We start from the raw sequence: 12,383 nt of genomic DNA, 5'->3' as shown, positions 1-12,383 counted from the left end.
AAACTGGGAAGCATTGAATGTAATTAAATGGCTTCCAGCTCCTAGCTCTGACTCAGGCCATGGAAACTCTGTCCACAATCCATGCCTGGAATGCATGGTGGGAGCTGCTGATCCCTTTCAGAAACACAGTTTCAGTGTTTCTAGCTGGGGTGTATTTCAGGACAAAATGTACATTTTTTTCAGATGGAGTAGTTAGGATGTAAAGATGTCTCCTTCAAGGGGTATGTGATGAAATGGGCACTGAAATGGGGTTAGAAATGCCACACAAAGACATTCCATATAAATTTGGTCTTATGAAAGAGTCAGTTTTGCAAATGGCATACCAGTTATCTTCACATGAGGCCTGGATCAGCCTGGCATTTTGGACATAAGCTCTGACCCTTTCCTGCCCTCTGAGTCTGTAATTGCCACTGGAAATCCACTCCTGTGCTTGTCAAGACAGAAAAGGAATCAGAAAGAGTCTTTCTGATGTCTTTCTCCTCCTTAAGGATACCTCATAAAATATTAAGTATTTTCAGAAAAATATCAAGAGGCCTTTACAGTATATGTCATGACCCAAACATAACAACCAAAGTAGACACAGTGGGAAGAATATGTTTAGATAATTTAAAAGATAAATGGTCTCCAGCTTCACTGATCCATACACTCTGTCAATCCAGAACTTGTTAAGTGCTTCCAATACAGATGATATATTTAGGAAATGATGTAGCTCAGCAATAGAAGACCAATGAAGCCCAAGCCATAAAACCACTAGGGAAGAGGACTCAGCTATATGCCATGAATAATATTTACATTCAATCAGAATATCAAGTACAGATTACATTTCTCTCCTACCAAGAATGTGCCACCTTTTGCTTAAGCAATCACTGGGCCATCATGACTTTTAAGTGATAATAACAACTCAGTCTCCAACAAATAATCTGCACAGGATACAGGCTCAGTAGTTTTTTACATTGACAGAGCAGAGCAAGATTATCTTCTCTTAGAATTTCCAGGCTCATTTAATCATCCAGCTATAATAGCACACGGCTTTTAAAGGGAGCCAGCCCTGTTTGCACAAATTTGACAAGATTTCTGTTTTGTTAAAGGCACTTAAAGGCCCCTTTAGAACTGGAAGTAACTCAGACTGGACCAATATCCTGGCCCTATTAAAGCAACACAAGAGTCTTTCCACTAATGGACAAAGCAAAGAAGGCTTTGAAGAGAAAGGACTCGGAAACAACACAGAACACAACACAGTACAGGGTATAAATAAAAATAGGTGTCAAATATACAGATTTACCATGGTCAGGAGAAATTTAGGACCAGTTCCTAAACATCTTTCTGGTATTGAACAGGTATATAAAGGTGTAGTAGGACTTCACAGGACTTTCCTGCAGAACCAGGGGATGTCCCCTGCCAAATCACGTGAATTTTGCCCCAAATATTACACATCACATGAATGGGGTTGGTTCATTCCTGAAGGGACACAGCAACAGCCTATAGCCAACACAAGGCAACTGATCCTCTGGGATGGAGGAGAAAATCACTGCCCATGCTGATAGTATGTTAGATTTAGAATTTCAGAGAATCAGAATAACAGTGTTGGAAGGGACCTCGAAAGATATCTGGTCCAACCTTTGTTTTCTCAAAGAGAACTAGCTAAATTCTTCTGTGCCATACCATCTGAAATCTTATTATTCTAATTCCTTGCCTTTTGCTTTCTAAATTGGGAAGAAAGTCTAGGTACTTGTCAACCTAATCAGCTGAAATTGTGAAGAATTCAATAAAAACATGAATTTACTGAGAGTATTTATACATGCTTACACAATTTTTAAATAGATTCATTACTGGTTCCCAGTAAGGCATAGTTCACTTTGTGTCTTGGCTTTCATATGTAAAATAGCTCAATTTTTATATGTTTACAGCCCAAAACAACATAATTATTGTTTTAGACCATTTATTTCTTGAATTGAATAAAAGAAGTTTTTTCGGTAATTTATTCTTTGCTATTTCTTTGCTGAAATACTTTGAAGTATTTCAGCTATTTTTTTCTTTGAAGAAATATTAGGGCTTTTCTTCAGAAGAAATGAACTTTCTTTATAATCTATTATTACTCTTCTAAAGGATTCTACATAGATATTTCAGAGTATTAGACAGGGATGCTTCAGAAATGATCTTCCTTAATTTAGCCTATTTTGTATATATCTATCAACCTGTTCATGCCATGAGAGAGTCTGAAGGCCCATGAGGCATCACCAGATAAGAACACAGTTTCTATTAATTTTTCCATCTATCTCACTTCTGAGAAGTAAAACATACTGTCAATTCTTGAATAGAAAATATAATTTGGTTCCATGAACTCAATCTTACCACCACCTTTGTAGCTGCTGAAATAATGCAGTTTCAGGCTCCAGTAATTGGAGGAGGCAGAACACAAAAGAGGAGGGGTAAAAGTTCCCACTTGAGAGATGGACAAGGGGCAGTGAAAGGAAGGGTGATAAATCAGCTACAGGGGGATTAAGTGGGAGAGCCAGGGTGTGTTTTGAAACACAACCACACTTCTCCCTCTCTTCCTGTTTTCTTGGCTGGGAATTGAGAGGAAAGCACAGGAAGAGCACTTCTGAAAGCAGCAGCAGAGGAGGGGTTAGACCCAAGGAATATAAAGAGCACGGAAGGAGATCTGGCAACAAAGCAGTGAGAGGAGCACGGCTCCTGTGCCAGGGGTGAAAGCACTTCAAACAGCCTGAGGTTTTTTCCAACCCACATGAGGGAAGTTTTCAATTAAGTCTTGAAATAAACTGGAAGGTGTTCGAGAAACCATTTTTAGTAAAAACATAGCAGGTTTATAAATTTATAAATCTCCATAGGCAATCAAAAAAACCCAAAGATACTGATAAAGGAAATTGTTGGTAGTGAAGGGGAAAAAATCCTTGTGTGGGGAGCATGTTCATATCTTTACAATTAGTAATTCTTACACCATTTTAAAAATGCTGTCTCTTGTGACCCTGATGGTAAAATTTGTATTGAAAACATACAGAAGAAAAATCACAAAAGAAATAAAGAAAACCCCCCAGCAAAGAGTCTGAAAAGAAAGAGCTCAAAATACATTATTTTCCTCAAAGATCCATTTTTCTCTCATGGTGTTAATGATCTCCCTGTGCTTTGCCTGTATATGATGTCTAGTCCCAAGAATCTTACTTGGAAAGCAGATCCACATAAGAGAGGGAAATGAAATGTATTAGGATACATTTCATATTTAAAGCTGTTTCATCAGTTTCAGACTTGAGTGTCAGACTTGGACTCCAACTCATGGCCTAACAGTGCTCTTATCTACCCAGGAGGCCAAGAAAGGAGCTGATCACTTAAATCTATGAGAAATCTGGCTTAAATGATTATAAACTAAGGCACTATTAGTGCCCCAACTCTTTGTTCTTCTTAGTTTTTTCTGTCATGTATTCTTCATAATTATCTTGAATTAATCTCCACAATCTCTTAAACATCATGAAAGGTTTTCTGTTTCTTAAACTCTAAATCATAATGCTTTCTATTGCAAAAATTTTACAAATGGAAAAATATTCCTAATTTAAAAAGAGTCATACCTTAACAAAATCTTTCTAACAATTGTTTTGTATTTGTTCAGTATGAAAGGGCTAATCTTTATGTACTCCTTGACACATCTTAGATCAGACTGAAAACTTTGTCAAGCAGTCAATAATATCATTTGTATCTTCATGAACAGTTTCTTTCCTGGCCAGCCATCTCAGAATCCCCATTTTCTTTAAAGACAGCAGTTAATAAATTGAGATGTCAATTATATTGCTCTGAAAACCTTGAAGCAAATGAACTGCACAGTGATGCAAAAATTATAAATGACCTTTAATGTGACATGAGCAAACTCACTACCTCACACTCAGGTAATGTTTTCTGGTATACTCACATAGGTTTTCAACATCCCAGAACTGGAAAAGGATCTAGAAACTGGAAAAGGATCCTGGAACTGGAAAAGGTCTAGACTCACTTTGATATCAGAGTCTAGACCCCCTTCCATTTGTGGGAATCGTTTACTCTGAACACAGAAAGTCTCATAGACAAGGTTTAGTGGGTGAGCTGACTGAAGATCCCAGGTTGTCTCCTCCCCACTAGTGTTGTGTTAAAACAGAATGATTCTGTATTTCATTGGCACAAGACAAATTTGCCTTGCAAATTCTGAATGGTGTTAGGGAATTGTGTATGTGCAGCTGCAGCCACGTTGGCAAACAGAGTCTGGAGCAGAGGAGTTGTTATAATCAGAAGTGGCTGAGTGATGCAGAGTCCACAAACTATTCCCTGCTGCTCATGATTTTGGTAGGTGAAGGGGAAGAAAATTGCTCACCAGACAGCAACATCAGCGACACAATCTCATTTTCTATCAGGCTGAAAGAGCTCAGGGATAGTGAACTAGATGTTCACCTTTTAATTTCATCATGAAAGCATCAAGTGAGTAAATTTGCCCATCACAGAAGTGGTGGTTGGAGAGCACAAGGACTGAATACTCCTGTACAGATGGAGAGACAGTCGTGTGACTGCTCTGCTCTGTGCTAAGCTGTGTGGATGTGAGGCACACCACATTTGATTTTTCCCTTTTTTACATTAAAAAATATGTCAAGCATCATTAGATCAAAAATTAAGCTCCTATCTAAATTTACATTAATATCCCAATCACAATGAGTCTTTGAAATGTTTTTTTTGGAAGTAACTCTTTGTAAAACTGGGGAGGTTGAAGCTGTATTTAACTTAAAGGTGGTGAGGAATTGATTCTGGGAGTTACTGCTTGTGCTTGTAGGAGAAGGGGTATGGTGACTGGGAATTACACCCAGCATCTAATATGGGGAGCCTCTGGATGCTTAAGAGGAAGGAAAGGAGAATCAAAACTGTGTTACTGAATATTTAGGAGAGTGAAGACATTAGGGTATCACTGGATGGCAAAACAAGAGATGTAGGAACTAAACACACTCTGAGTAGAAAAGAAAGTAATGCCAGAACATAATAATATAAAATAGGAAACTAAGAGTTGATGAAAAACCAGAATTTCCCTGGAGCATCCTATTGACAGCTGCTCCTGTTTCCCTTTTCTCACTCAGTAAATACAGAAAAAAATATTAACATGAAAACATACAGAGGGAAATGGGAATGTCCTTAGCACTCTAGTAACAAGACTTCTTAGACCAGTGTAATTTTTCTGCTCTCTCTTGACATTTTAAATAAGATTTATGTGCTGGTAGATGTCTCAAATTTTAAATGATGACCCACACAGTGTAATATGTCAAAAGAGCATTTCTCTGCCAACATTCTTCTGAATGAGAAATGGGCTGGACAGCAGGTACTACTAAATGTTAATAGCTCTAAAACTACACAAATTGTAAATTTATTGAATTGTGTTAATAATGAATCCTTAAACTGCTCACAGAATTCTGAAGGAGTTGTAACTCAAGCAGAGTTAAAGGTGCCCATAATCCACTGAAGTCACAGGCAGAAGTGGCCACAGCCAGAGGAGTTTAAGGAGAAGGAGCCAGTCTCCACCTGAAGATCAGATTGGTTTGGGGCATTTTATTAGATTAAAAGAGAGAGAAGCACTTGAGATTACATGGTGATGCTCAAATCATTACATAAATATAAAGTTACACTCATATTTAAAACCCAAAAGGAAAGTTTCTAACTCTAACAGCTGCAAAGAGAAGCATGGCAGTGGAAAGGTGATAAATACTGATATCTGCAGGAAGCTTAAGCAAGTGTTTGAAGTGCCAGCTGCCAGTTTTGGTCAGGATGGGGCTCCAAGGCAGGTGCCTTGGGAAGAACTGTGTGAAGGTTTATATGTCTAAGCCCAGCAGAGATGTGGGGGAACAGCACCAAGGAATATGGAAACCAGCCTGGTGCACCCTGCTCTAGGCAGGCTGTGAAATGTGAGCAGAAATAGTTGGGGTCAGAAGGGGACATGGCTTCTCTTAATTCCAGTCTGGATCTGGTCTTTTTTTTTAAAGACTGTAAATATAAAAAAAAAAAAAAAAAAAAAAAAAAAAACAAACAAACAACTCCAATCGAACAAATCATAAACTCAGAAGAGAAAAAATAGATTGGATTTCTTTTCTGTTTCAGAATGTTGAGATCTCACCCTGGGTTTAAGAGATGTCAAGTGCCTTCTCTGTGAATGGCTGTTTTCACCAGCCTCAGTGGTCATTTTTATTCCCTTGGGAATGATGTGAATCCTACAGATTTGCTGTGCCTTAGCAACACCATGATGGCACTGGAGAACCAGGGGCTGCCTGAGACAGTTCTGAGTTGTGAAATCCCAGTGGGAAACCCTGGGAAAACCAGAGGCTGGAGGGTCACAGGCTGGGGTACCCCTGCACCACAGGGATGGAAAGTGTCCTGCTGTCCAGTTGGATGAGGGATGTTAAACCTGTGTCTCTGAAATCTGCTCTCTGTCACCCTTGCTCCAATGTCCCCAAGAGGGGGGACAGCAGAGGGATCTGTCTTTTTGGGACCTGATCCATACAGGAATGATCTCTGCTCACAGTGCATCAATAAGAACAGAGGTCCTGCCATGCCCAGCTGGAGCAGAGCAGCAGCATCTCAGTCTCTTATCTACTTCCATGAAAAATAAACTCAGTCATTCCACTGCTGCCCATCTCCCTGTTAGTTTAGGCAGAAATACTGACAGGGAGTGAAAATGTGGGTTTGTTCCATCATATAACATTGAGCACTTCACCTTGAGGGGTTTTTGTGGTGATTTCACCCAGTCCAATATGCAATCATAGGCTGGCATAGCAGGGAAAACCAGATTCACCCACTCACAGTGTGCATTGATAATGGGTTACCCGTTTGAAGATATTGATCAACAGCAAGGAAAATAAATTGGAGTAATGCAGGATTTGAGGAAAGCTGCTGACTACAGACAACTGAGTCTGCACCCTTTTGGTTTGCTTTCTTTGTTTAAGCTTATTTAGATACTTGGAGGGCTGCAGAAAGAAATTTTCAGGTATTCCAGAGAAAAATCTATCATGTTCTTACCTGAACTAAATTGCATACTATCAATACAAGCAAAATCTGAAGCAATGAAAGCTGAGAGGTCATTCTGGTCAACAGCCTTGAATGACACCAACATCTCATGAAGTTTAGTCACCTCTACAAAGTGGCTGAGAGACCTTTATCAGTATATATCATAACGAATGACCAACAAAAATGTGTCACTACTCTTCATTGGTAGCATTTGAGATGTAAAAAATTACCTTATCACAGAAATACTCCAAAAATATGCTCCCCCTTACAGGGAAAGATGAAGTTTATTTGAAGGATGGGTATCTCACCTCTATTATCTGCTAAAGAAATAAAAGATTTCTCTTTCTCAGGTAGTCAGTCTGATCTCCTTACTAGTTACTCAAATTTTATTGGGAGGAAAACCCATTTAATTATGACACAGTAGAAGGAGCTCAAAGCTATAATCAGGGCTCATTTTGGAAATTTGTCAGAGAGGTCATTCAGCCCTTCACTGTCATTCCTGTTGATTTCTTGTCCCTGAATCAAATTTTCTAAGGGCTATAATGATCATCTATTACTGATAATTTTCTGTGGAGATACTTCTTTCATCTTTCTCTCATTCATTCATTTTTAAAAATCCTTTGACTTCTCCTATCCTCACATGCTCTTGTTGCTGATGTCCTCCTGCTTCATCATCTCTGTTCTCCTATTGTGTGTCCCTCATCATTCACCAGTCTTACTTTGGATACTGAAATCCATGTATTTGCCTTCTGCTCCACTAAATACACATATTTACCTGCTGATGGCCACAGCTCGATCCAGCACCACTGTAAATCTCCAAAACATTGTGCTTCAGGGCAATAGAAACTCATCAGCTGCCAGCAGAATGACACTATTTATCAGCCAAATAAACACTGCTTTGGCTGCCAGGATTTGTTTTGGTCCAGTCAATGCCCTAACTTTCATCTGACCCTTGCCAAGCATCCGAATCTCTTTCCTTGCTAAATATGGTTAAGATCTCCATCAATGGGAGTTTTTAGAAAGTGATTAATATTGATATTTAAAGAAAGAGGTGCATCCTGCATGGGGTTAACCCCAGAAGCAAGTGAGGGTTGTTGTTCAGGATCCAATATATTCCATATCCTACAGAGTGAATGTGCCAGAACCGGTTAAAAATAGCCTCTTCCATTCATTAGCGTCAGCAGATGGCCATTAATCTTCCTGAAAGTATTGATTCAAGCTCCTCGTCTCCACTTTCAAGGCCCTTCACAGAGTCCCCTCTGCCCATCTATCATCCCTCCTTACACAGCTGAAAAGGTGGCTGGCTTTGGGACAAGTGGGTGACAGTAACAAACCGGCCGCTCCCTCGCATGCTGCCCCTGACGCCTGCGGGGAGCTGTACGCAGCACCAACAGAGCTCTTCCATTTGTCTCCTTTAAAAGCTCTCCTAAAACTTCCCTTTGCCATCAGAAGGGCTGCAGAAGCATTCCAGAGTCACCCACGGGTGTGATGGCACTGGAGCCTCTCCAGAGCACGCTCTTGCCAAGGGCCATGTTGACACTGTGTGTTTCTCCACCTCCAGCACCTGTCTGTGCCAAGCTGTGGTGTTCTGTCTCCTTGACTCTAAGAGCTGGAATGCAAACTCTGAGTTATGCCCTCAGAGCATTTCCCAGCACAGGCAGGTAATAAGAAGCAAATCCTGGCTCGGGAGGTCAAGAACTGGAAGATTCACCACAAAAAAGGTGCACAGTACCAAAACCTCATGCACTAGTTCAAGCCAAAAATTAGTAAAGCAGCAGGGCAAGTTTTTGCTTGGCTGCAATTTAACCCCTGCATGTCAGCCCAGTGCTGCAACTCAAATAATGCCTGACCTTCCCTGAGACTTGCTAATAAAAATATATTTCATCTGGTTCATGAATACCACCCTTTGAGGGTCATCACTGCAGTTCCCTATGCATCAGTGCTGGTGTCACCCACAGCAGACAGCCCCACATAAGTGCTAAACCAGTTGGAATAAACATCCCTGTAATATCTGATAATTAACTCTTTTACTTCTAGAATTGATGTTCTGTTGTTTGCTCCAAGCCCAAAAGTTCACTGTGGTTCCTTTCAACTCTAGACCAGCAAATTTAGCTAATATATCTCTTCCTTCTGCCCTAGTTTCAAGATCTTTCCAAACCCACGTGGACTCTCCTGGAAGAAATATTGAAGATGCTGGAGGCTCTCACCAAGAAGATGTATCTAAGACATCAAGAAATGCATTTTCCCTTCTTTCCCAACTCCAAATTCCAAGACGAGATATTACATTCCTTTTGGAAAGAAACCCCACAGCCATTCGCACTCCATCCCTTACAATGGAAAGGGAGACTTCCCAAGCTCAGACACCACCAGAAAAACAGCCTGATATGGAATTCACAGCACCTGAGAAACAACCTTTTCTTGAGAAAAGTGGCCCACTCCCACCCCTTCTGCATGAGGAGCCAGAGCCCAGAGCCCCGGGTGCCAGTGTGACCTCCCACCCCCCTCTCCATTTTAAGCAGCACAAAGAAGCGACAGCACGGACTGTTCCTCCTCATCCCAACACAAATCCAGGTTCATTCCCTGCGAGCTCACAGCCTCATTCCAGGCATGGTCATCCTCCCAGGAAATGGCCCAGTGGAGTCTCAGTCTTGAGGAGCAAACCACCAAAGGGTTTCCCAACCGAGCAGCCCAGAGCATCTCCTGTGGCCCCGCAGCTCCCGGTCCCTCCCCAATGGCTGGGTCCTTCCCTGGATGCTCCATCCCGGGGTGCAGGCTCTGCTCCTGGAGCAAGGCTCCCAGCACACCCCACAGCAGCCAGGAGGGGGTTCAGCAGAGCAAGGGGGGCTGTGGAGGTGCTGAAAACCAGCGCTGGGGTGCAGCCCAGGGCAGCGTGTGCTGAGCTGCTCTGTTTCAGTGGTGTGCAGTGTGAGCCAGATGCAGATGGAGAGTTTCAGTGTGGTCCTTGTCCCCCTGGATACAGTGGTGATGGAATTACATGTGAAGGTAAGGGAGAAAATCCTCTTTTAAATGCTCTAATATCTCCAAGTCTAATAATTCTCCAAAGTAAAAATTATTTTTTGTTATAAATGTGGAGATTTTTGGGGCCATTCTGTTTTCAAAACCAATTATATTTCAAAATGATAAATAAAACCTATACCTTTGAAACAGCTCTTTCTGCTTACAAAAATGACCTGTTTATTTGATACCATCTAATCTATTAAAACCAGGGACAGATTGTGATCTTGCTTAATGCCAGATTCATTCTACTAAAGTCATCACATTCAAAACCATATAAAATTTCTGTGAGAAAGAGTAAAATTGATTCTACTTCTCTATACAACACATTCTAGGAAAAACTAATTTTTCTAATATCTTAAAAATTACCTGTAAATATCTATCTAATATCTCAAATTTGAAACTGAACTTGTCATCTGAAATGTATAGCACCAGAGGGGTTTTCACAATATATTGAGTTATTTATTAGGCACCTGAGAATCCCTCCATAAACCCATAGGATTATGTACTTTGTTGAAGCAATGAATTCCCTGACTTTGCTATCATTAATCACACCTTTTGCTGACATCCCTCTGATAAGTTGATATCTTAACTGGCCTTCCACCACAAAAAGCAAAAAGTATTTGTAACATTCATTCCCCTCTTTCTCATCTGGTCTCTCATTCCTCATGCACAGAGCAGGGGGGTCTCAGCCATTATGTACTAGAAGGGACCTTGCTGTGAGCCAGGCTTTGTGGGGGTGTGAAGCCCCCAACACTGCTGCAGCTCTCTGAGCTTAGAGCACTATTGGAGATATACTACAAAATGTACAAGAAAAGGTTTCTGCAATCTTGAGCACTTCATTTTTTTGCCTATTTGCACATTTCTGAAACACCCCTCCTAAAGGATTTAGAGTTACTTGGCACAAAGGAGTTTGTCTTTAACTTCTGGTTTATACCTAGAGATGGAAAAGCACCAAGCAGGTTCTGGTACTGGGAAGCTGAAAGCCTCAAAAACCTTTCCCACATATATATGAATATTTACAGTCTGGACATAAGGCTGCTGTGTGTTTAGCAGACCCATCAGTATACTCCTTAAAACATAAATCTACCTTAAAATGTAAATCTCTCTCTGCCTTTTACTTGTGAGATGTTTCCTTCAGTTACTTCTATTACTGAAAATCTCCCTGGAGAGTCCTTAGGATGAAATACTTTATTACCAACATCATTCTGCCTTTTGGGGCTTGATGACACAATGCACAAACATCTTTTTTTGTCTCTTGTCAGTGTCCATGACAACTGACTCAATAATTATCCTGTCCCTTCCTTTTTCTTCTCCATCCTGAGCCCCTGCACACCTGCCCCCTTGAGCAGAGCCAGTGCTGTGAACAGCACCCATTGTGCCTCCAGCTGAGGATGTCCTGTCCCATGTCAGATGAAGGTGATTCATCCTGACAAACAAGGCTGAAAAATGAGGGCAATTTCTTGGATTAAGGCCTGTCACACCCTCAGCTATCAGCACCTTGTGATGCCCACACTGCACCAACTCCCCTCGGGACAGCAATGCCCTCTGGGAACAGGAGGCACAAATATTGGGCAAAAAATCAAAGCTTGGATGAGACCAACGTTTGCAAAATCTCCAGGCTTCAACATAACATCCTTGGCAAGTGAGCAAAAATGCCAAGAGACTCAGACACTATTGATAGTTGTCACCATCTTATTTCATATCAAAATTCAACAAGATAAAAGAGCCAGCCTGATGATAGCAAGTTTTAATGCCTTTGGATCTTGAGGGGATGTGACCTTTGTTTAATAAGAATGTCTGAAAATCTAAAATCTAAAATAAGAAGTACTTTACCAAGTGGTATGTATGTTGTGATAGAATGCAATTTATTTTTTTCCAAATGTGCAGATTCAAAACCAGGCTTGGAGGACTCGTAGGAAAAAAACATAAGGAGTATCCTGAAAACTAATTTCTTTCCTAAAGTATTTCATAACACATTTCATATCTTTAATATAAAATATTAAATATATTTAATATATTTAATATAGAATATTAAATAGATTAAATATAACATTTTATATATTTAATAGATAGAGATATTTTATATTTTATATATATGAAATTTTATATATTTATTATTATTATTTTATATTAAAAATATTTAATATATTTAATATAAAATATTAAATATATTAAATATATCATTTTATATATTTAATAGATAGAGATATTTTATATTTTATATATATAATTTTATAACATTATTATTTTATCTTAAAATATTAGATATATTTAATATAAAATATTAAATATATTAAATATAACATTTTATATATTTCATAGATAAAGATATTTTATATTTTTATATA

The 12,383-nt window shown here is 39.7% G+C and overlaps 1 protein-coding gene across 1 annotated transcript in view; it reads left to right on the top strand.

Annotated features, from left to right (window-relative positions):
• Positions 1 to 12,383, top strand: part of LOC129122742 (von Willebrand factor D and EGF domain-containing protein-like) — a 168,123-nt gene that overhangs the window by 121,178 nt on the left and 34,562 nt on the right. Inside the window, 1 exon segment of the mRNA XM_077181864.1 lies at positions 9,157 to 10,020. Coding sequence (XP_077037979.1) covers positions 9,157 to 10,020 — 864 coding nt within the window.

The sequence above is a fragment of the Agelaius phoeniceus genome, chromosome 7, assembly GCF_051311805.1.
Source record: "Agelaius phoeniceus isolate bAgePho1 chromosome 7, bAgePho1.hap1, whole genome shotgun sequence".
Lineage (NCBI taxonomy): Eukaryota > Metazoa > Chordata > Aves > Passeriformes > Icteridae > Agelaius > Agelaius phoeniceus.
Note: the sequence above shows the minus strand (reverse complement) of the source record. Positions and strands in the feature narration are given on the sequence as shown.